At 31.4% G+C, this 24,521-nt stretch overlaps 3 protein-coding genes across 7 annotated transcripts; 2 read left to right on the forward strand and 1 right to left on the reverse strand.

The window, feature by feature from the left end:
• Positions 1-981: 981 nt before the first annotated feature.
• LOC126915388 (ras-like protein family member 10B) lies at positions 982-21,069 on the forward strand. Of its 2 annotated transcripts, none has more exons than XM_050720011.1 (5): positions 982-1,169; positions 8,449-8,609; positions 13,302-13,538; positions 15,589-15,792; positions 16,330-16,407. In XM_050720011.1, exons 1-5 carry the CDS (start codon positions 983-985, stop codon positions 16,351-16,353), a joined length of 813 nt encoding a protein of 270 aa, XP_050575968.1. In that variant the 5' UTR covers position 982; the 3' UTR covers positions 16,354-16,407. The 2 variants fall into 2 exon arrangements, with proteins under 2 accessions (XP_050575968.1, XP_050575967.1); XM_050720010.1 differs by lacking the exon at positions 16,330-16,407 and adding an exon at positions 18,976-21,069 and having other exon boundaries at positions 985-1,169.
• LOC126915379 (uncharacterized) lies at positions 16,141-18,938 on the reverse strand. The gene is made up of 2 exons (XM_050719982.1): positions 18,446-18,938; positions 16,141-18,275 (listed from the first exon to the last, which is right to left on the reverse strand). The coding sequence occupies exon 2, from the start codon at positions 18,150-18,152 to the stop codon at positions 16,548-16,550; it is 1,605 nt and encodes a 534-aa protein (XP_050575939.1). The 5' UTR covers positions 18,153-18,275; positions 18,446-18,938; the 3' UTR covers positions 16,141-16,547.
• A 108-nt stretch (positions 21,070-21,177) lies between the features above and the next one.
• On the forward strand, positions 21,178-24,514 carry LOC126915380 (citrate synthase, mitochondrial-like). Of its 4 annotated transcripts, XM_050719984.1 has the most exons (9): positions 21,178-21,386; positions 21,454-21,705; positions 22,067-22,279; positions 22,371-22,709; positions 23,019-23,224; positions 23,391-23,523; positions 23,637-23,831; positions 24,007-24,108; positions 24,184-24,514. In XM_050719984.1, the coding sequence occupies exons 2-9, from the start codon at positions 21,598-21,600 to the stop codon at positions 24,391-24,393; spliced, it is 1,506 nt and encodes a 501-aa protein (XP_050575941.1). In that variant the 5' UTR covers positions 21,178-21,386; positions 21,454-21,597; the 3' UTR covers positions 24,394-24,514. The 4 variants fall into 4 exon arrangements, with proteins under 4 accessions (XP_050575941.1, XP_050575943.1, XP_050575944.1 ...); XM_050719986.1 differs by having other exon boundaries at positions 21,178-21,725; XM_050719987.1 differs by having other exon boundaries at positions 21,178-21,705; positions 22,376-22,709.
• Positions 24,515-24,521: the final 7 nt, after the last annotated feature.

The following is a 24,521-nucleotide window of genomic DNA, read 5'->3' on the forward strand; positions in this document are numbered from 1 at the left end:
AAGTGACTTTTATTAATGAAATAACCTTTCGAAATTTGGTTGAATATATTTTCGAAAAATCTTTTTAATACATTTAGTAACGTAACAATGCCTTTTTTATGTCTTCTTCCGCGATGATTGAAATTGATACGAGATTGGGTATATTAAGTATCATCCATATGGCTATCTAATCTTTAAAGCAACTATATGAACAACGACATAATTAACGCAAAGGGAAAATTACAAGTTAGTCAATTACGTACACGCGTTCAATACGTTTGTTTAATTACGTCTGGAATTAATTACTTTAATGTAGCGTTTATGCGCGTACTAGGCAATTAATGGAAGAACCCTATGATGTAACGCTCACAAATTACAATCACAATTGCTGGTTTGCACGTTAGTCCATTACTGAAACTACAAGGACTTAGTGTTCTCACTGAACTGACTCTAAAAGAAACAGCCAATCGATTTTTTAACAAAAATAAAAATTATCCACTTCGCATATGAGAGAAATAAAACGTGAATGTATTTATAAAAATTGCAAACAGTTCGATAAAAGCAGTCTGTGTCTCGAACCTGTTTTAAAAATACTATATACAAAATTATGATATCATTTTCTGTAACGTAAAAGACTATCGTTAAGCTACATAAAGAACTAAAAAATTTGCAAATTAATCGACTTACTCCTTTTCGCTCTTCTGACTCTAAAACCCTCAGTTTTAATTAATCCACATTCGATGGAAAGGGGGGAAAGAATTTGCCTCTCTAAAAGTCTATATTACGGAAGAAATTCTGATTTATCACAAATTCCGAATAAATGAATAATATAAAAAGAAGAGAGAGGCGAAGAGAGAAGAATTTGCCTTTTTTTGAGTTTTTAATGGAACGGCAATAAGCGCGTGGTATCTCGGCGAGCTGAAAGGTGCCAGAGAGCGGTGAGCACACGCGTCAATCAGCGTCGATGATCGCTCCTTGGAGTTGGTCGTACTCAGGAGCACCGATGCCAGTCGGGTTGCGAGCTTCGACCGCGAAGCTCGGCCCAGCACGCGGCTTCCTCCTCGCAGGTGCGACAGTTCGCGTTCATGCCTCGACCCGTGGAAATCGCGCGTTCACCTCGATGGACCGTGCGAGGAGAGAGAACGACACGCACTCCAAGCCGACACTCTATGGGAACAAGCGGCTATTGGGTAATCAATCTGGAAAATAAAAAAGAAAAACAAACCTGTGGCGCGAACTGTGATTTTAGTTGCAATCGATTTTTGTTGATCTTGGTTTTCCGAATGAACACTTTTCGAGTGAACACTTTCCCATTGTGTTACTTGCATCGTGTTATTTACTTATCACTTACGGGTAGATTTTAGCGAATCGCGATAATTAAGGCGCGTTGTGATTTCCATTCGAGTCTTCGTTTTCGACTTCGCGATCTTTGGCCGTTAAAATTGCTACCGTTTCGCATTAAAATGAAATTTTGTAGTATAGCTCAGCATCTGTAAGGAATTTGATCGTACTTCCCATGTGATCCTTGGCTGCTACGAAACCTGCTGCTAGTACCGCGTCTGGTTTTATGCTGCTTCATCGCCTCAAATTTTTTACTTTCGTACAGTACGTGGTACAATATTCATTTGAATCTTGAATTGCTTGGTGAACAGTTTTGCTTCGCGTTGTTGCATCGAATTACGATTTGTTGGATTAGGAAAATGTTGATACTTATGGTTGTTTCGTGATAATTATCACGATTTTCCTTTCAAGTGTAGTATTTGCCTTCCGTTCACATGTTGTATTTTTTAGTGAGAATTTCTGTTATCTCTTACCATTTAACTTAGCGATAATGTTTTTTTAAGCGCTGATTAAAATACGAAGTTAATGTACTCTTTAATTCATGTTAGTTTGTCAAAGCGTTGTTTTCGTATGGAATTTAAGAATTATTCAATAATTTTCATTCTATTTCATTTTTCTTTATTTTTTTTATTTAAATTTACTTCTTTTATATTTTATATTTTGATACGACTATTTTTATATCGAATTCTCATCAATATTTATTGCATATTTTTTTAAATATAATATAAATAATTACTAACGAACGACGTAATAGTAATATAAATAAGAACTGCTATCAAACAAGAAGATTTCCGATATTAACGAAATTCTTGATTTTCGTTCGAATGTTCATTTTTGGTTGTGTTTATTTTATGTTAAATATTGGTAAACAGTACACATTTCCAATTATATTGGAATGTAAATTTTGCTTAAGGATGAAATTTACTACTTATCTGGAATATGAATACTTCTTGATCTTCTTTCAAGCAAATAATTACAATTTCTACAACAACGAGGAATTATGTCTTCGATTAAATACTTTTGTGCTTAATTTTTCATTGAAAGTCGATAAACGATAAAAGAAGTGAACATTCGACCGTAAAACTCGAATATCTCTATGCGAACAGTGATGATAATCTGCATTCGAATGTGAGATTTGCTTAGAATTCAATTTTCGTGGAAAATTTCATATGTCGAAAACGTGTGCGCCGAAGAAGAGTGTAAATAAGTTCGCGATTTGGAAAATGTTGTGATTCAACGTAGAAAACCATCTTACGAAATTCAATTCGCCTGTTTCTCTAATAAATACCGTTTTTATTCGAGTATCACGGCCGAAGTAATTTCGCTTGTTGGATTGAAAAGATTTGGGTGATAAAAAGGTCAAAACCTCGATTTTAATCAAACAAATGGATTAATATATAGCGAGTTCGTAGGCAACAAATGTGTTCCCGCGATATTAAAATGCCGTGTTGCTGAAAAATTTTAACGAATTAAAAGCTTTTATACCGCTGACAACTGTAAAAATCAATTTCTATTTAACTGTCTTATAATTATAAAGTCCTTGAAACAGATGTGATCGGTAACAACGTCAAATTGAAATTTCTATTGGTAAGTTCGTTTGATAATTTACTATGTAACATTTATGCCACAAAAGCGAAATGTTCTTGGGAAATATCATCAAAATTTTTGAAATTTCGTGCAATCATAAAGTACTTCCAAAATACGATTAAAGATGATTATCGTTCGCGAAGAATCGAGAAACGAAGAAGCGAAGAAGCGATGAATACAAACAAATCGGTATTTACGAAAGGAAAAGATCGATCAGATTATCGAACAAACGAATGGCAATTTATTGATTACAAAATGGGCAAATAAACATCTGAAGAAAATATCTTCGATAAATCGGTATTTAAGATCATTTACGTGTATTCGTTATAATATTAAAAACCTACAGCAAGAGAGAGAAAAGAAAATACTCATAGCACAATAAACGTTTTATATCCTTTGCATTTGTTCAAATGCAAATTCACAAAGAATCGCATTTCGAATAGCAAACATGAATCTTCTTTGGTTCCCACAATCTGTCAGCTTTTTCATTAAAATCCTGCCAAATGCAGTAGTGCGGTTACATCGTTGAAAGAGATGCAGCAGTTGAAATAAAATTCCACCATTAATAGTAAAAACATATTCCGCGTCTATAATAAAAAAGGAGCAAGAAAAACCTCGATCGATCGAACTTCTTTGTGGTAAAGGAACGAGCTTCGTATGATTATCTAAATAAATCGACCAAGTTGGGAAAAAGAATTATTTGTATCCTGCTACTCGTCGTTTAAGCTTCGACAAAAATAATTGAAACAAAATTGCATCGCCAACTAATCGCTTAAAGTCAAAAGGAGAAACGTATTTCCATGTCGAAACGTACGGTTGTCATTCGGTTGGTTGTCTCTGAATGTCATTCGGTTGGTTATCTCTGGTTGTCCTCGTGGTTGTTTGAGCTGGGTTCATCGAATATTCTTCAGAAGAATAAAACGAATTCCATGAACGTCGGCTACCCGGCGACCCAGACGAAAGAACCTCCTGAATTTATCATCAAAATGTGAAAGCAATACCGTGAGATATAATTATCACTGTTACACATGGAAATAACGATATTATTGGACATCTAATAAAAGGGACTTTGTGTGGCCACTGTAATAATTGTCATTGAAATGATTTTAACAGTGGCAAATTTGATTTGCATTGTTTCATATAATTTAAAAAATATTACGACTCGAGCTATAAATATATTTTCGCTGAAAAGGAAGATATAATAAAAACGATCGATAAGAGAAAATAATCCTTGGTTTGAGGATATTTAAACGATGCAAACTTGAAAAGGTAATGAAGATTTCGCATAAAATTTTTAGAAATCCATTTTTCTAATTTCGATGTATATATCATATAAAATTTATAGAAAAAAGTTAGAATCGATTATTTTTTATTTTACCAGTTTTGAAATATCATGAAAAAAAGAAATGAGCGAAAACGTAATTTTTATTCTATTTTGAAATTTATACGATTTATGATACATGTAGTATAACAACTCGCTATGATGTATAAGGGTGCTGTATATCAGTTCTCGAGGCAATCTATCTCGAATTTCGGAGGCTTTAAATTGGTGTCTATATTTAGACACACCTGTAAATCACATAGCGTGGCAGAATTAAATTCGAAAGAAGATAACAATTAATAAAGTCTATTTTCCTTTTATTTGTTACGTCTAATATTTGTGAAATAAATATTTAAAGACACGAGAGAAATTAATCTTAATCACGATATGATAATAATATAAAATTTTGTACCTTCATAGAAAATTCGTATATTAAATAAAACCGTATTAATTGATACGAAGAATACGTACACGAATGCACCTGTATCTTTTGTAAACATTCATTATTTATATCTCGTATTACAATTTTATACAAGATATTTTGCGCTTTGTAATTAGGAATAACTTAAATAAAAATAAAACATTCGTGATTGTGGTATTTATAAAAATTCCAATAAATATCGAATTACTCTTGAATTATTCGTATAATATAGTTGTCACGAAAATTATATACACATATAAAATACAAAAACGCGCTTACTTAAAAATTTATATTATCTACAGCTTAAATATGGAAAACGATATTGTAATCGATGTACCTTGCAGAAATGTGTTTGGGATGACCGCCAATTACTTGAAAAAGTTACACGATGAAGATATTCCCGACACCCTTGTTTCCTTTAAAACCGAAACTTATTGCTACGCAGAAACTTCCGTAACGATAATGGAATTTCATCGCATCACTTATGCAGATTATCATGCAACAGTAGATAATGGGTCGACAGCGACAAAAATATAATTATTTCGATATTAACGTAGCTTGCGTTCGTTCCGAGGGTGCAAAAAGTTTAAAAATAATCACAAAATCTCTCTGCTGTATTTTTGCGAAAAAACAATTTCTGATGGTCACTGAAAATAATATTTTCATTTATATTCTTTTAATACCCAAAAATTTAATTTGTTAAATGTCAAATTTGATTTAAAATATCATAAAAAAGACTTTACTCACACGTTCCATTAAAGGTGACTATTATTCATAGGTGAGAATTTTCTGATTAAATGATATTTTGTTTCAAATTTTTATAACTGTTAACAAAAAAGACTTGGAAAATGAGATACGAATTTAATGATAGAAATAAAAAGTAAAAGCGATCTTCGTATCTTTTGCTGGCCAAATTATGCAAGTTCTTGCCTCTTCCCGTTTTTTAATAAATTCCAAAACTTTCTAGCTTTATTACTGAAGTTAAATGCTCTGTCTTTATGTGTCTATTTTTATTTTTTTACACAGCGCTAACCACTAAAAAATGTCGTGTTATTTAAGAAAATTAAAATAAATTGTTATTTTCATCATTGGCATAAACTGTCAAATGATTACTATATATATATATTAATATATAATATATATATTTAATACTTATATATTTTTTAACGTCTAAAATTATCAATCTATTCATATTATCTTCCCCTATCCCTATCTTTATTCTTTATCATAATTCACTATTTTTAACATTAACTTTTAGTGTTTGCAATTATTTTATACCTCACGTTTATCTGGTAAATATCAATCTCTAATTAATACACAGAAGGTAACAACGAATTTGTTTCTCGTAAACAAGGGTAGCAAATAACATTTTAACTGGATGAAATTAAAAATGAAAACCGCTTGAAGCGAATTAATTGCCTTAGAGCTAGGTTCCACAATTTATTGACGCTTACCTGTTAATTTCTAATTACATATTACGAAGCTCCATGGACGATTACGTTGCGCTGTTAGATTTGGACCAAATTCCATGCATACGAGCCGCGCTACGCCATTAATATTATAGTACTGCTATAATCAAAGCTCTGTATAATGATCTTAATTCAAAAGGGCACAATGGAACGTTGCACGACAGAAAGCGTATGTATAATAGGTTGTCCAGGCAACATCACGTTCGAACATCATAATAAATGAATAATAGAAATTCGAATACAATGATAATTCTTTTGAAAAGTCATAGCTTTCAAGATTTAACAACGTAGCTTTTAAAATTAAATATTTCTTTAATTCAAACATAATTACGAAAGATACAATGAATATTGTTATACTTTTATGAATAGTAATAATTAACGCTTCATGTCATACGTATTTCAGCATTGTTCTTCTTATAAAAATAACAAATAATTCTCTCTCTAGCGTTAACAAAATTTAATAAATTTCTGCGTAAAGAAATTATTAAAAAAATATTGGTATATCATTATTCGTCAAATAATCAAAATATCCATAGGACAAGTGGCGAACGTAACTGAAAACATAAATTTCACGTTTGCCAAAGTTTATACAAATATTACGAAAGTTCAACGTTGATTTATGAAATTCAAAGTTGATAATTTTTCATTTGAAAACGAATCCGGAGAAAAGTCGGAAAATGTTACCAACAATAATATTTTAACAGACATCGTTGAAAATAATTCACCTGAAAAATCGATCATTTCATGAAGCATTAATTTAATGTAACAATTACACGATCTTTCCCTTACGTGTAAGCGAAACTTCAGTTATAATAATTTCAATGTTAAAGAAAAATATTGTACATATATATATATATATGTCGAGTTCTCATAAGGGTTAGGGGCGTATGACGAATCTTCATTTGGATTAGACATTGTTGTTATGCAATAGAGAAGAATATTTACTAGTACAAATATGACAAATATGATTATTACAGAATTTGACAAGTAACCGTGGTGATTAGATACTCGAGATGCTAATGACAATGATCTTAGGTTCAATAACGAATCCACGGTCAACGGGATAGCAAATGCGATTTCTTCCAAAGTCTAGGTCGAACTCAACTTACCTGTCCACAGTACAAGCAGAACTCAACCAACTCTGTGTTAAAACGTAGAGTATTCACTGATTGTAAAGACGGTGTGTGTAACTCGCTGATGAGATCGCACGAGAATGAGACTGATGAAAACTCTCCTCTGCTTACGATCGCGTTCGTTTATATTATATTGGTCGATAAAATCGGAGTACCGATAAAATTCCAATCGCCTTTGTTAGACGGTTCCACCATTGTTTCTGCCCGGAGTTTGATTATTAATACAATATGTGTATATCCTACGATATTGATACTCCGAGGCAAAACCACACGTGGCTTGATTTGTCCTCGAATACGTGTGCCGCTACAACTATATTTTTAAGGAGAGCTATACAACTATTCCATACCTCTGTTAGGTAAAAACGTCCATCCCGTGACCGTGATTACGTTTAGCGACCAGATATGTCACTTCGAGCCCAAGCCTACTGTCATAAATCTCGGGCAAACATGATCGGATTCAATCATAAACAACTATTTCCAAATTTTATTATTTAAGTACAGCTATAATAAAAATCCTAGACTAAAGTATTGAGGATCTTCCCAACTCCAAAAGAAAGGCCCCGATATTCTTTCATCTCCGACATATATATTACATATATGTCTATACAAAGCCACGTTATTCAATGAAATTTCTGATTTTTCGAGTCGTCGGTAATAAATAAATCACCAGACAACTCTAATATTCCTATCACCGATTAAACGTGGCTTCATATACGACGCAAAAAGACCGAGGGAAGTCTAGTACGTCACACGTAAAAATATTCGACTCGTTCATGAATAATAAATATTCTCGAAAAAGTTCCAAGGTGGTTGAAAAATAATCCAGAGGCGTCTTCGATATCAGCGAAAAAATATCAGGCTACTTGTATTCACCTTTATCGAATTATCATACTCTTTGTCGTAAAGTTTTTACAACTTTACAAATCCGTGATCTGTAAAGTGGAAGACCTGGATTTGACAAATACATTTATTGCGATAACGAGAAAGAAAGTAACAAGCGTGGAGGAATATATTTCTAACGAACGAAAAGTATTTCAGTCGAAGTATAAACACGAAAGAAAGATATCGAAGATAGACATTGAAGAGTAATGATAATGTTAATACTTATTATTGTTAACTCTGCAGAAAATCTGTTATAGATGACTAAAATTTCGTGTCTTAGATGTTTAAGACATAAATTGTGTAAATGGTTCATAGAGCTCGATCTGGACTACTTGGAAAGGAGAGGAGGCGATACGATAACTTGTGAAAACGCCGAAAGTGGATCGAAAGAGGAAGAAAGCCCTGCAGACACTCTGGATCGTGTCAAAGTTGTGTTTCTCGGTGCACCTGGGGTGGGAAAGTCCAGCATAATTAGGGTGAGCACTGATTTCGTTGAATCGAATCGATATCTATCATCACTACACGTGTTAATAGAGATTCTTTCAGAGATAGTTAGTATTAATTATTTGTAATTTTTCAATGATAATTTTTGACATTAAATATTAATTTTTCAAATTTTCCAACATTGTTAAAATCAAAGGTGAAATCTTTCGAATTTCATATACTGATTTTCGAATAAAAGTTGTTTAATCCAATAGCGATTTTAATTTGTTAAAGTAAGTATAAATAATACCACAATACTTAAAATAAAGAAATTTTCACCAAATTTCATGGCAATTGGAATTTTAATACTATGTCTGACTTGAAGTCCAAATTATACATTTGAAATATACGAATAAAACTAGAAATTGTTAACTATTATTGAAGCAAGTGCTATCAGCTTTCCATTCTTTTGAATACGTTATTTATTTATTGTAATATTATGAAGCGTAATGATGAGAATGCTGGGATTTCGACACAATAAAATGTTAATTCCACGATGAAAGCTACTATGTTATTAATATTTACCTTAGAAACACGAAGTAAACTAGCTAAAAATAACACGACCAAACATGACGATATCTTCCACCTGATTAAAGCTTTTCCTATACGATGAAGACTTTTATTATCTGAAAAAGAAAAAATATATAGTTTTACAAAAATAGTAAAATAGTAAAGTACATCAAGTTTTTCGTTTGCATTTACTGTTCGTTTCAAAAATACTCGATTAACAGCAATGTGATACAGGTCAAATTTAAATAACTGCAATTAAAATATAATTACAATATAATTACATTTTTAAAAAAAACTTCGAATCGTATCAAATTATTATTCACAATATTTTAACGTCCCATTCAAAATTTCTTATGGAAAATCAATGAATTTTTAAACACGGTATTTTCTGCACATCAAATTTTAGAATTCTGTTCCATCAAGCAAAAGCTTTTTATTGACAAGGAAAAGTAACTGCAACAAGTAACTTCCATATCTATAAACATACTGAAAGCAAAAAAATGCTCAGCATGATCTTTGTCGTAAATTCTATCGCAACTGGTTGAAGGGGATAATTTCTTGATACATTCTATGCACATCTCCAAACAATTTCACCCTTGCTAATTAGACACTAATTTATGAATACACGACACATATTTGCTCGTTTATACTTTCCCTTGTCGTAACAAGAAATTGTCAAAATAAACCTTGTTATCGTGATGCACCTTAGTTTCCGCAGTCTCTGGCTCTTCCGGCAATTTCGCGTATCGTACGAAACAATTGAAGGATCTTGAACGTGATGAAGAACTAAGTACGAAGCGTAAATTAATGCCGCGGGCACGTAACACGGCTATCGCGTAATTAAACGCAACTGTGCCGACGAATGTTGCACTTCCGCGAGATATTTATCATGGCAACCCGATTTAACAAACACACCCTGCTCGTTAATAAAACGCTAGTATCGTCGACTGGAATGAAAGTCATAACGAGCGATACTAAGGCAGCACGAACTCTTTTCTTGAATTATTTTATCCGTTTCTTTCTTCTCCTTTCCCTCCGTATTTTCTTACATTGAAATTATTCGATTTGTTTTATACAGTGGATTTTTATTTTTCAATAGATCATTATTTCGTCAAGATACATTTCATTTTAGCGTGTGAAGATTTAATATCAAAATCCATTAATACAAAAAATACCAAAAATTTACTATTATTATTATCTAGAACTTCGCTAGCGGTTTTCTAACTTTTGTTTGGTAATCTTTTATTAAACAAATCAATTAGTAATAACAAGTTAAATAAATTGAAAATAGCAGGAAAAGGCAAAGTAGTATAATTTCTGTTATTATTCATCTTTTGATAGAATTACGATGAAATTTAATATTTCCTTTTGTTTTATGGATACATGGGAAAATTTAAGGTGTCGAAACTGCGAAGAATAAAATTTACACATACTACTCGAGGGAAGGTCCTGAAAATAAGAAAGTGGAAAAACGAGACCTGTTAACGCTTTAACCTGTTAAAGACCACGATCGATGTTCGTAAAAGCCCACTGGGGACTGAAAGAAGTCACGCGTGACTACATTTTTTATCAATCCTCCAGACGAATGTAATAGTTGATAGAATTTTATGTAACATAAGGAACTATACCATGAAAAATGATAGAGAAAATAAAAAATGTATGAGTTTATTTAAGAAAATAATAAAATTGATTTTGTAGCGAAATCTGTATGGAAATAACAGGATTTAAACAAACACGATAGGATTACTAATTACAAGCAATATGAAAAAATAATAAATTAAGTTATTCAATTAAATTGTTAGCTAAAAATTCATAATATTTTCATTCTGAGATCTATATTTAATTTTTTAAATTAATTTGGAATTAGATAAATGAGCTCGATAATAAATAGATCGTTAAGTTTTCCAGGAACTGATATCGATTTATTTTTATGCAATTTGAGTATTATTGAAAAAGTACGAGTAAGAAGCTATAATATTTTCCAGTGAATATTGAAAAATCGAGAAGGAAAAATACAAGTTTACCACATGTGCATAATATCGACATTTGTGCAGTCGATAAAACTAGCAAGAGGTTCAGCTTTTCGGTTCAACTGTGACGAACATCACTTTACAAGATGCGAATGACTTCCGCTCATTTCCGAGGCCATTTTCCGGTTACCTGTCGCCTCTTGAGGAAATTGAAAGTCGTTGAAAAGGGGAGACTGAATCGGGAAATGTGTCAAATACAAGATTTTTTATTAAATTGCAGTTCCATATATAAACTTTCCTCCTCTAAATAAGATTCTTTTCGTTTCTCGATTTTAAGAATATTATTTATTTAAATACAGAAGCAATAAAAATACGATAAAGTTGTTTCTCTTAATTTTTATAGTTATTTTTTTTTGATATGCGATTACTATTCGAATCTCGCGTGTGGTTCGAGTGACGCGAATTTATTAAAACTTCGTAGATAATAAAAACGTTTCTCTTTTTCTTTCTTTACCATCTTGAATTATAAACGAATGAATATCTTTTTAACTATACTTTTTTAACTGCATGCATTCAATCGCATAAGCAAAATAAAGCTATAAATGCTTAATACGTTTTCCAAATTTATTTTATAATATATTCGCTATTCAAAAAATATCGTATACTATGCTACAAAATATCATATATTTGATTGTGTGATTATTTTAGATAATTGTATTTGCGAAATTGTATTTGAAAAATTTATTGATACTAGCATGACGTTATTAAAAATTCAACAAGTGGGACAAGTTGACAAGTGGTATGTGTAAATATATAGGATCCTTCCTCATATACCATTCTTGTGTTATATCGACAAGTATAGCGATGCAACAGGCAAGCTATACTATATAACAAGGCATATACACTACACATTACACACACGCGACAATATTGTATTTCGAAAGTACATATAGAAATTCCAAGACTTGGACACTTTATCCCATCGGACTCCCATACATTTCATACTTTACCGTATATATTTTTCTAGTATCCAATATATCCCAACACAATAGCATAGTCCATTCGATAAATCGTTTTGCAATTTCCATGAAGCAATACTCCTTTAAATCAGAGGTTCTCATCCAGGCAGCAATAAATTTTATTTGCTTCTTTATCTTAAATTGCTCATTTAATTTTATAGCCGCCTATAATTCCAAGCGATTACCTCACAATACATATCTTCCCATAAATTTTTATCTTCTTGCAATGAAATTACTTGTAATTCTATATATTTCTTCTCCCTTTAAAATACAGGTGTAAAAATCATCTAGTTTACTGTATATTCTACATGTATTTATAGATTACATTGTAAAAATTCTTACAAAAATGAATGAATATATAAAAATAGTTGAGATAAATTTTTAGTGATATTGCCCTTCTTGTATCAATGCAAAAGCTTAATTTAAACTAGCAGAATAGCATTATAGCATAATACGTATATACTGCGTTGTATTAGTGTGATTTTTAGCTATATTCCTTATTATAGTTCTAATAAAATTCGAAAAGTTTTGTATCACGTAGATAATATACCCATAGTATAAAAATTAGTAATAAAAATAGTAATAAAAATTTGTTGTAGTAAATGTCCAGATATGATACTTTCAGCGTGAGTCACTGTACATTAGTCACTGTATCTTATTTTAATTATAATTTATACAGCAGTAGATCGTGGGTACTTTAACTTATCGTTACATTCCAACAGATGGAAAATGTACATGGGAATTATTTTTAAAACATTACCTTAATTAAAACATTAAAACATCGTTTAAGTCGCATGAAATCACTAAGAATATTTAAGTATAATATTATAATTAACTTTTTAAATCTCTTCAATATTTATTTATAAATTTCTAGAATTATTTAATCTCTAGATATTTAAAAATCAACATAGCTACTGCTACAGTCAATAATGAAATTAATTTAAACCCATATAAAATACCATCTCTCTCTCTCTCTCTCTCTCTCTCTCTCTCTCACTCGGGGCAAATCTAAATCTACTCCTTGATAAGTCGAACGAATCGTCGATTGCGTACAGCACTTCAAACCAGTTGATAACTTTCGAGTTCCCCATGAAGTTCCAGGGTTCTCACCATTTATTCCCGTTAACGAGAACGACGATCTAAATCGTAAACCGACACCAGTGTTAGTACTCGTTTATGGTTCCAGCAATTCGTGTGGAGCGAATTCTGCGAGGAATACAAACCGACCGAGCGCAGAGAGACTTTCTATCCGAGCGTGGTACTCGCCGATCGATTGTACGAACTAAAAATCACGGATCTACCGATGATCCCGTATTTTCCGGTCAGCTCGCACCTCGAATGGACGGACTTCCGTTATTACGGACTACGAAGTGCGAACGCTTACGTTCTCGTGTTCGATCTCAGTAATCAGGACACGTTTCAGGTACGTATATAAATACGCAAATACATATATTGTAATGATTACAAAAAACGAGCCATCCGGTCACTACTAAGCCTGCATTTATAAGATGACTTCCGTACACCTCGCCGATTTCTATGATTTTCAAATACGTCGTTTAAGTTAACGCTGTAAACAGCTTTTCCCAATACGTACGTTAGATGTGTTCGTACCGCGATTCGTTCGTTCGTACGTCTCACGTTTCAACTTCTAAACACGGGAAGATAAGAAAGAAACAAAAGGAAAGAGACTTGCAATTAATTAAGCTACGCGAGAACCATGGATACGCATATAATATCATGTCCGTACATAAAGCTAAGCCAAAACTAACTCACACTGAGATAAAACGTAGCAAAAATATTTTTATGAATATTTCGGAAACAAAGTCAAGTGACGATTACACGTACCTATAGAAAAAAGTTGTTCAGAATCGTACTCGTGAAAACATATTTGTTTTCCTGTATTCCTATAATTACCGTGAACATTCTGGTAGATTTTTATCAACAAGACTTGATTGTTACTAAAAAATATATGAATTGATGGTTGACTGATGACCAAAAGCAATATTTATAAACAGTATCTTCTCGTTATTATTAATCGAAATATTATTATTGGAAGCAATCGGTATAGTCTGTCAATCAATACGGAAGATTCTTTTCTATACTATCTATAGCTTGATAAACAGACAAGCTGTGTACGTATAAACTTCTTAAATATAAAGTTGTTCCATAGTGCGACTGCTCGACACTTATAAATCCCAAGATATCCTCTTTATTATATTAACTTCCAAAAATAAATTTTATCGTGTCGTAATATTCTACGATAGCTCTAATAAAGAATAAAGTCGTTCTTTCTATATCAATATATTATTAAAGATTTATTACATTTAGCACAAAGCTACTTTACAGTTGTCAATTTCGTTTCCTTCGTCTGCAAACATTGCATTTTAAAAGCTTCGAATAAACGTGTTTATCCCTGAGAATGTTTTTAAAAAGATTTTTTTCATCCCAATTGCCTCCAGACACCCTCATTTCATTAGAGGCCTTTCTTTATGCTTAACAGAGGGGTGGAAACTTTCCTTATTCGATCTTTGTTGCGATTATCGTTCTTCTTTATACTCTCTCTACAGCGAGATGAAAAATATGCAAAAACTTGAAAAAAAGAACTATCGAAGATTCTCGTTACGATATTCTTTTAATTTATTATTGCGCTTAGCATTTTAATGAATTTACCGAGTCAAAAAAAAATAATTTTATCAGTTTTTAGAATAAATCTCGCGATATTCTGAGTAGGGTTGTCCAGTTGAATACACAAATCAACATTTACGTATAATAATGCTTGAATCTTCTGCACCTGGTATTTTAAATTATATTTTTCATATACGCTCTAAATGCTAAACGTCGTCCAGTTTCGGTTGATTTGCTTGATTTTCGCGAAAATTATGCAAGAAAGTTCGATTCTTTCGTTTGTGAAACTCAATAATTAGACTATGTGGTGGTTAAATCATTACTACTATTAGTAAATTATTATGCAACAGAGCCCTCCTAACCTATGTGCAAGGATATTTCGTCCAAAATTAAGTTGTTTGTAACTCGGAATCATATTTTTGCATAACAAGTTTCGCGTTTGTTTCGACGTCTGGAACTGAACCTGTCTGAAGATCTCAGACATTTCAGGTATCTCGAATATTTATTAACACATTATATATTACAATACTTTTATGACTACTGTAACCCAAATTGTATCGATATATAGACTGCGGATATTTATGCAAATTTATATTTTTATAAACGCAATTAGAAAGATAACATTTAGACAGAGATTTGTTTCAATTATTAAATATCTTAACTAGTATTATACTTTACATATTTTACATATCTTTACGTGTTATATGCATTGTATGCGTCTTTACAATTTTACATTTCCCATAAATGTATAAAAACTCACAACCTAATAATATATATCCGATACTATAAAATATGATAGATATTATTTATATATCTATATTAAAACACTTTCATTTATGACACGACAGTATATTAGGACGTTACGAGAACAAATCTACGAAGCGCGGGATATGAGGGGCATACCGTTATTGGTAGTCGGGAACAAGCAAGACGAATTATCGCCTGCGGCTGCTTCCGGAACTCGCTACAGGGACATCGTTAATCTCGTTCGGAAGCACTGGCGATGCGGCTACGTCGAATGTAGCGCCAGATTTAACTGCCGTGTTGTACAGGTACGTATGATATAAATGTATATTATTAATACGTTGACTGTTATGGCGATCAGTAGTCTTTACTTTCTTACCTACGATATTTTTGTTAGTTTTACTCGCCTATATTGTGACACTTGGGAAGAGAATGATATGTACAAAATTTCAGAATAATTGCTCGAAAGAAAATGTAATAAAAACAGAATAATTGAATAAAAAAGATAAATATATATATGTATGTATGAAAACTTTGGAATTCGAAAATTTCGAAATTTGATGATCTTACAGGTTTAGATTGACAGATCCTAAACAATGATCTTGAACTACTCACGAAGATAAAATTAAAGTGTTAGGTTCTTCATACATAATACATTTGTATAGTAACATAAATTTATTACGTAAATCAAATTACGCAATAAGTCATATAAAAAAATATTTGTACATTAATATATAAAATAAACTTCTTATATAATATTCATTTTTATGTGAACTTTATATAAATTACAAAATAAAAATCAAAAATAAATATGGATAATTTCTTAACACAAATTATCATAGCAGCTATGCTTCAACGGTACGAATTGATCCCCTAAGCGGGTAAAGCAGACATCGGCTTCGGTTAATTGTTAATTGGGTCCAACCTATATATCCGCCAGTAAACAGTAAGAACATTTTATACTTCTACTATACGAATGACTTACAAGCATTTTGTTCTCCACTTAAGGAGTTAAGAGACAAAAATAAAACACAAAAAATCGTAATTATCAATATTAACTTAATTACTGTATGTATTTATGTAGTACCACTCGGCATATCATTTGTAACTTTTTATCCATATTAGGTTCAATTTGATTTACTGAACTTCCGTTTATATTAAACATTTTATCTTGAATGGATTCTACCCAATACTTCCCTTTTGAATTGTTTGTGTTTAAAAGAGCTACAGGTTTTTTCGATACAATTTGAGAATCATGGTTACTTTTAGCTTTAAAATGTATATTAAAATTAGGTATTTTGTTAGATCGGAAGGTATCTCTTTCATTTGAATCAGATCTTGGTGTTAGAACTTCTGAATTATTGAATGGGATAGGTTCAAAAATTAAACTTCCAGAGTCCTCAGAATATGTGTCTTCACTTACATGTATCACCTTATTTATCTGTTTAATGTCTTGTGTACGCATATGTCTTGAACTATACAAAGACACTATACCATGCTTATTACTTATATCACTGTCATAATCTGTTAACCGTCTTTTCTTTGTTATTGGCTCCTTTTCAGCTAAAACTCGTTCATGACCACCTAATTGCTTCAATGTATCTGTAATATTTTGACTTGATGAATTTTTATTTAGCGTGTAATTTGTACTTTTTTTCCCCACTGTAAAATATGTTCCAAGTACTTTAGTTGCGTTAGTATTTTTTAATTTATTGGACGTGGATGATGGATTTTGTCCACTTTGTAAAGTATCATTGTTGTTACCAGCTTGGTTTGAGGTCTGCTTTGTATTTATGATGTTAGTACCCATTGTGTTTGATGATATTTCATTATTCTTACCATGTTTAATATTCTGCTGAAGTATAGTATTTTTATTTCTCTCCCAAATGTTCTTCTCTGAACTTTTATTTATGTTTGATGATTGTTTTTTATAAGCATTTGTTGAAAATATTTCATTGCAACTGCTATTTTCCGAACTTGTTTCACTTTCTACTATTTTCAGATCATTACTATTAATAGCCAATTTATTCTGTTCATTTGAAACAGTACGATTACAACTATTAATGATCCTAATCCACTCAATATAAGAATCTTTTAATTCTTCTTGTAGTTGAGATAGTTCCTCTTTTAATTTGCTCATAATACTATTGAAAATGAATACTGTATGATTAGCATCCTGCAATGTTACTATATCTTCTGTAGTATAGTTTGATTGTATCTTAATTATGTGGAACTGATATTCTAAAAGTTTATCTTTTAGCTCTTCTGCTTTTCTTCTAATATAAGGTTTAAAATTTTGAACAATCTTCTGCATCGCTTTATTTTTCTGTTCACTTTGCTGCAGAGCAATGGGTGCGGATGAATTTAAATCACGAGTATAATATTCTATTTTACTATACTTTTTTTTTTGTTTATCAAGTCTCACTTTTTCACTTTTTTTGTGTTTTCTCATATTATCTTGAACTTGTTTTACTTTATTCCTTATGCTGCTACTACTATCAATCATATTTATATCACCTTTTTGATTATCATCTCTCCTTCCTTTATCCTTACTATTTTTTTCAAATGTGCCTATGTGTCTTTTAATGTCATGTTTTTGCATCTTATAATGTACATTATTATTTTCCATATTTGAATTTTTTCCCATGAAAATATATATATCATTCATTGTATTAAAATTTGTTGTTGTATTACATGAATATTTATTATGTATTAACCCACTAAAAACTGTCTCATCGCTATCAATGTAATTGATGTCAATGAAATAATTTTGTTTACAAAACTTCTTTTCCTAAAACAAAACAGTTACATCCATGTCTTTTTATCTTTATTCTTTTATCGCTACAAATATAAATCGTCATATTGTATAAAAGAACTACAAATATACATTGTACATTGACAAAACATATGAATATATCATACTTTGAAATTACTTATTGATTATAATTTAAGAACATTTACCTGTGAATAGAAGGTATAGTAATAGATTTACATACATACATTACTTAATTAATCGAAACGATAAGAGAATTACATTTTGAAACCTCATCTCGCGTTTCAAATTATGCGTATGCGACGTAAACAATCTACCATAACCTAATAAAATTAGAAATTTTCGCTACTTCGAGAAATTTTCGCCCCCTATAATGTGAAAATGAAACTGCTCATTAAAATCTTTTATAATTGAAAATACATTCATAACTTGGTTATGTTAATTTGCAAACGTATTTGTCTGCTAATGCAATAAATAAACCACTGATCAAAATTAAACTACTTTAATATTTAACCATTAACGGTTCCAATTGTATATGAATTTATTAAAGTATTTTAACCTTAAACTTTATTTATCTGAGTAAAAGATATTAATAATACAATTTTTTAATATAATTTTACAAATTCCCATCATGAGAAAATTTGTATTGTTATATTTTAAGAATAACATAGAAAAATTATTTTCATGAATTAAAGTACACTTTTTACGCGTCTAACAGGTATTTCGTGAACTGATGAAGAGTATTCAAGCCGTGGAAGGTAGACCACCTTCTCCCACGCCAGCACCCTCGCAACCTCTACGATCTCACTCGCACGACACCAGCGAAAAATGTATTCTTCTCTGACATTGAAGCCAGAAAATCAACGTGCTCGATTTCTGCGACCACATCATCAAAAGAAGTTGCTTCTATCTATACCATGACACAGGGTCGTAGTTTACTCGAAGCGGACACGAAAAACAAACGTTGTCAAAAGATCCTCCATGCAAAAGCTCAAATGCACGCAAACTCCCAAATTATTCTCAATATCCCTCTAGTCGAGTTGTAATCCGAATCAGGAGTCCACTCAGGAGCCTTTTGTGGTTCATTAATCGACAATGCAGAATGCAGTATTGTGATTGTTGGAGACATCGAGATTTTTCATGGAAAGCACGGCCACCTTTTGCGCATAAATGACAAAGATTCTAGATTTAGTACAGTTTTTCTTGTGTCTTTCGTAAATTTAATGCTGTAAGTACAAACTGAAGCGAGTGAGGAATAATTTCACTGTTATTTTTTTAACAATTTTAAAATTGTAATTATCATTCGATCGCTTTTCGTGAAAGATCTCTCAAAGCTCATGAATTATCAGTATTACGAGAGTATGAAGTTGGTAACGAAGGAAATACCGAATATACTTTGCGAATCGAAGAACCTTCGGATCTCGTCTGTGAATATTCCCACCGAAACTGCTCATCGTGTAACTTTAACACTGAAAAATAATGCAATCATGTTGTACAACTGCACTTTCGCGTCGAGATCGACGGAAAGATTGCAAATACGTATGTATGTACGTAACCGACTGCCGAATCCCTCTATGTACAATTTAATTTCTACGATTTACTTTATAATTCGCTCTGTAAATATATCATGAATTTCTTCTATTCTGTACAAACGAAATTTATAAATGAATTTATCTCACTTTTTCAAATTCCTACATAAGATTTCAAATAGTTTAACATGCGTAATTACATAAAATTGAAATACTACTTTCATTTTTAGAAATTCTTCATTCAGAATATATGTACCAGAGATAAATTTATTTATAGATTAGAATTAGTTATTCTATATACACCTCTAGAACTTATATTTTGATGAAAAATTAAGAGATCTATTGTAATTGCAAACGCAATAAAGTTCGCTCTATTTTTCTGTGATATATTTTATTCTATAGTTTGTTGCTCTATTATTATATTGAACCTCGAGTATACGAAATTAATATTTTTAGTTCACTTTCCAATAATGCATTCGGCCTAATAATAATAAAAATAATAATAATAATAATAATAATAATAATAATAATAATAATAACAATAATAGTAACAATAATAATAATATTAATATTAATATTAATAATAAAAATGATGATAATAGCGAAGAAATAAATGTAATAATAGCGTGTTATTGAGAGTTACCTCAGATCAAGCAATAGTGTATACAATATACATATATTTTACTATACTGTTAAGGAATTAATCACTAGCCGTAAGCGTAGCTATTCATATTGTGAAATACCGTGCACCTATACGTATGCAGATCTCTGAAAAGTACGTGTTATCTGTTGTTGTCGTTTGTACGTATTTTAACGTAAGAACATAATATTATTGGCTCAATAATTAAGCGATTGACAAGGAAACCGATTCTCCCGTTTAACGAAGTTCGACGCTCGTTGTACGATCGTTTATGAATATTTTATGATAATTGCCAAAATCGAAAACGATACACGAACAATCGATTGTTATTTCATTTCCACGATCAATTTGTTGTCCAGTATACGCGTAGGCCACGCAGAATGAATATACGTAAATGTTGAATATACCGAATAGAGCGACATACAAACTGTACATTACATAACATACAAACATGTGTTCGTTGGTAAAAAAAAATCTTTGTATCGAAATAGTGATTCTAGACAAGGTACAGAAATTTCGACGCGAATTTGTACAGTCATCGAGAGTGTGTCGAATAAGCGTTGTTTTACATACAAAATATCACGCGTTATTTTGTATGCAGGAGTAATGCAATAAAAAAAAAGAAACAAAAGCAAAAATAAAACACGTTTTGATCTTTTCATTCATTTCCTGGTTTGCGTTTTGTTAGATTCTAGAAAATTACACTGCAAATATATTACTTTAATATCGAAAAAAAAAAGAAAAAAAATGGAGATACTGATAATTAAAAATACTCCTCTAAGTATCATTAAAAGCTGTTACCAACAATAGGTATCGATGATTAATGTTTAATGTTTTGCGTTTTCAAAGGCAGAATAATATCTACATATGGGCATAAAACTTCATGATAGCAAACGCGCAGGAAACAAGAAGTAAACAAAAGACTATCACCGCCTAAATATTGCAACAAAAAATACCATTGTAATTCGACCTCTGTTTTCTTAATTTGGAACGAAGCAATGACTAAATTTCACACTATATTTTGCAGAAATAAATTTACGTAAGGCTAAGACTAAAAAACAGTAAACATATAATGACATTGACCAGTCTCCTCTTAACGTTCTAACGATCTTTCATTACAAAAATGATGAAAATTTACGTTTGAGGATCTTAGAAGACGAATTTGGGAAAGATGCTTCAGCCTTGGAGAGGACTGCGATTCCTCGTGCGAACGGTGATTCTAAAAAATATGAAGAATTACAGCGACATTAATTTCCACGGACAACGACACGTATTGACGGTTGGAATTGATTTACCGATGTACGAGGTTACTCGCAGCCAATTTGCTTTTCAAAATTTTTATCGCTATCTGCAATATTGATAATTTGAAGGTCTATAAATAGAAAGGGAATATGATACCATTTATGCTTTCAATTATATAAAAATATCTCTTTACTGGTAATAAATTATCTTAAAGTTTCTTCTCCGCATAGATAAAGATTTGCCTTTATTTGGTTTGTTATATGCCACTTGACAAATAAATTTGTTAACCGTTATTCTAAAAAAACAGAAAGGAAAAAACAATAATATATTTTTTACCATTATTACAAGAACATATTATACTTTTGCAAGGATATGAAAAAAATGAATTAAATGTTAAGGTGAGTACAACGAGAGGTGTTCCTAGCACAAGCGTAAACTTGAAGGAGGCTTTGTGCGAAAAGATTCCCATACACTATGATATATTGAGAAATATCCGTCAAGAACATGGATCGTCGGTGATCAGTCAGATCACCGTGGAAAATATTTATCAAGGATTGAATGGAGTGAACACTATGGTTAGAGAAACTTCTGAGATTGATCCAAAATATGGGGTGACGTTTTTATACTATAACACATTTCTTTCTAAACGAAATTAACAACATTTAATACAGAATTAAAAGTGAAAAATTTCATTTTGTACAGATTAGATATAGGGGATTAACAATACCGGAAGTTGTTACGCTGTTACCTCGAGAAGGAAAGTCACCAAGTGCGGAATCTGTATTTTGGTTGCTTTTAACCGGGGATGTTCCAACGCAAGAACAAACAGCATCGCTAATCGCTGATTGGTCTGCACGACGTGAAAAGAAGAAAGATTGGTGGTCAGGACCAGGTGGTGGAATCGTCGGTTCCGTTCTTCAAACGTTACCAAAAACAACGTCTCCTCTCGGAAAACTGTCAGTGGCTCTTACCGTTTTTGATTCTCGCAATCACATGAATGAAGCTTTAAAAAATGGAGCCTTGAGTTATACTCATTGGGAAGTGAGTTTTAATATCTAACTGACAATGTTTTTATAGTAGACTTAAATTTAAAGACGGGCTCTTTAGCGTACACCAGATACTATGAATACTATATAATTACGCTTTTGTAGTCAGAATTAACAACTAATTGTCCTTGCATTACTTTCCTTCCTATTTAACGAGTTAAGAAAAGAATTAAATGGGATATGCTTTAAAGCTAGGAAACGACAAACTATAAAAGATTTGAGTAACCAAGTCGGATTAAAATATTTGATTGAATTTGTTGAAAGTTGAAATTTCCTTTATGAGGTTTATTATTTATGCTTCAAGTACATGTATGAAGATAGTATGGAGTTACTAGCAACGCTACCGGCAATAGTCGGTCTAATTGCTAAAGGCGAATTGAAGAACTTGGAAGAAGAGAACGGCGACTGGATACAATTTTTATCAGAATGTTTATGTAACGCATTTGACATTTCGAAAAACCATAAGAAATCGTTGATGGACTTCCTTCGATTATACATTGTTCTGAACGCGTAAGTAAATTACATATCCTTATATACAATGAAAATAACAGAAATGTTGGCGTTCATATTACAGAAATGTTCCATAAACTACTTAAATTAGAATTTAAAAAATTTCCTTTTATCGCTATATACATCTTTCCATTTATAGAATTTATATCACAAAATACTTTTATAGAGATGAAAATGGCGGAATACCTGGCGTTCATGTTACAGAAATACTCGGTGCTTCTCAATCATACGTCAACCAGGCTCTTGCAGCAGGAGCTTTAGCATATACCGAGGAACCTAAAAGCGGCACAATTTCAGAAGTAATGACGTTTTCGATTTCGATTAATTGAATAATTTCTACAATAATTACAAGAATTATTATCGATATAAAACATATAACTACTCGTGAATAATTATTACCTTAATGAACTAGTATATGGAATTCCAAAGAAAAATACAGCGCCTTCTTGGCCAAGAATCGAAGGAAGAAAAGTTAAGGAACTATATAACCACTATAATTCAAAGGGATAAATTAACTGGTTACAAAGAAGCAGAGATTTGCGATCCGAAATACACCGTATTGGAAAATTATGCAAGAGAACATTTACCAAATGATACTGGTGTAAAGGTATACACGTGTAATGTATACCTATTAAGTATCTTTAATTTTATTCATAGTTCTTCTCGAATACGTAGGATTTAAGTCTATGAACTTCTTACTCAAACTTGTATCTTTTAATTTTACTTCTTTTACCTCTCTGAGTTACTAAGCAAAAATTTTATAGTTATATTCTTATCTCTAGTTGTCACAAACCATCACTAAAATTCTTTCTACAATGATGAAATCTGCAAAAGGAAAAAATATTTATCCCGAACAAAATGCAATCGCTGCACCTATTTTTCAAGTATAATAACAATTTTATTTTAATTTTCACCTATTTATACTATGATTGTAATTTATTCTACATTTATTGTGTAAGTTCTATGGGCTGAAAGACATGGAATTCAATCAAATATTACTGTGCATGTCGCGGGCTTTGGGTGCAGTTGCATCGATCATTTGGACAAGAGCTGTTAATGCTTCGGTTGAACAACCAACATCCAAATGTACTTATTCTTATTTAAATTCTATCCAAGGGACAAGAGGAAAACGTAAACGGGGAAAGCATACAAAAAATATTCGAAAATAAAGTTTCTTAAATTTTTGCCAACAATATTAAAGCAACGACATTTGTCATATACAGTATTAAACATAATGTATGTGTGTATAAATTATTATATTATACATAAATTACGTGAATTTTTATCAAACTTTAAT

Source organism: Bombus affinis, chromosome 4, assembly GCF_024516045.1.
Source record: "Bombus affinis isolate iyBomAffi1 chromosome 4, iyBomAffi1.2, whole genome shotgun sequence".
Lineage (NCBI taxonomy): Eukaryota > Metazoa > Arthropoda > Insecta > Hymenoptera > Apidae > Bombus > Bombus affinis.

Coding starts and splice junctions, on each gene's coding strand:
- LOC126915388 (XM_050720011.1), top strand. CDS start 983: ATGCCAGTCGGGTTGCGAGCTTCGACCGCGAAGCTCGGCCCAGCACGC. Junction 13,539..15,588: donor GTAATCAGGACACGTTTCAG/GTACGTATATAA, acceptor ATGACACGACAG/TATATTAGGACGTTACGAGA. Junction 15,793..16,329: donor TTAACTGCCGTGTTGTACAG/GTACGTATGATA, acceptor TTATCATAGCAG/CTATGCTTCAACGGTACGAA.
- LOC126915379 (XM_050719982.1), bottom strand. CDS start 18,152: ATGAATGATATATATATTTTCATGGGAAAAAATTCAAATATGGAAAAT.
- LOC126915380 (XM_050719984.1), top strand. CDS start 21,598: ATGCTTCAGCCTTGGAGAGGACTGCGATTCCTCGTGCGAACGGTGATT. Junction 22,280..22,370: donor AGATTGATCCAAAATATGGG/GTGACGTTTTTA, acceptor CATTTTGTACAG/ATTAGATATAGGGGATTAAC. Junction 22,710..23,018: donor TGAGTTATACTCATTGGGAA/GTGAGTTTTAAT, acceptor TTATGCTTCAAG/TACATGTATGAAGATAGTAT.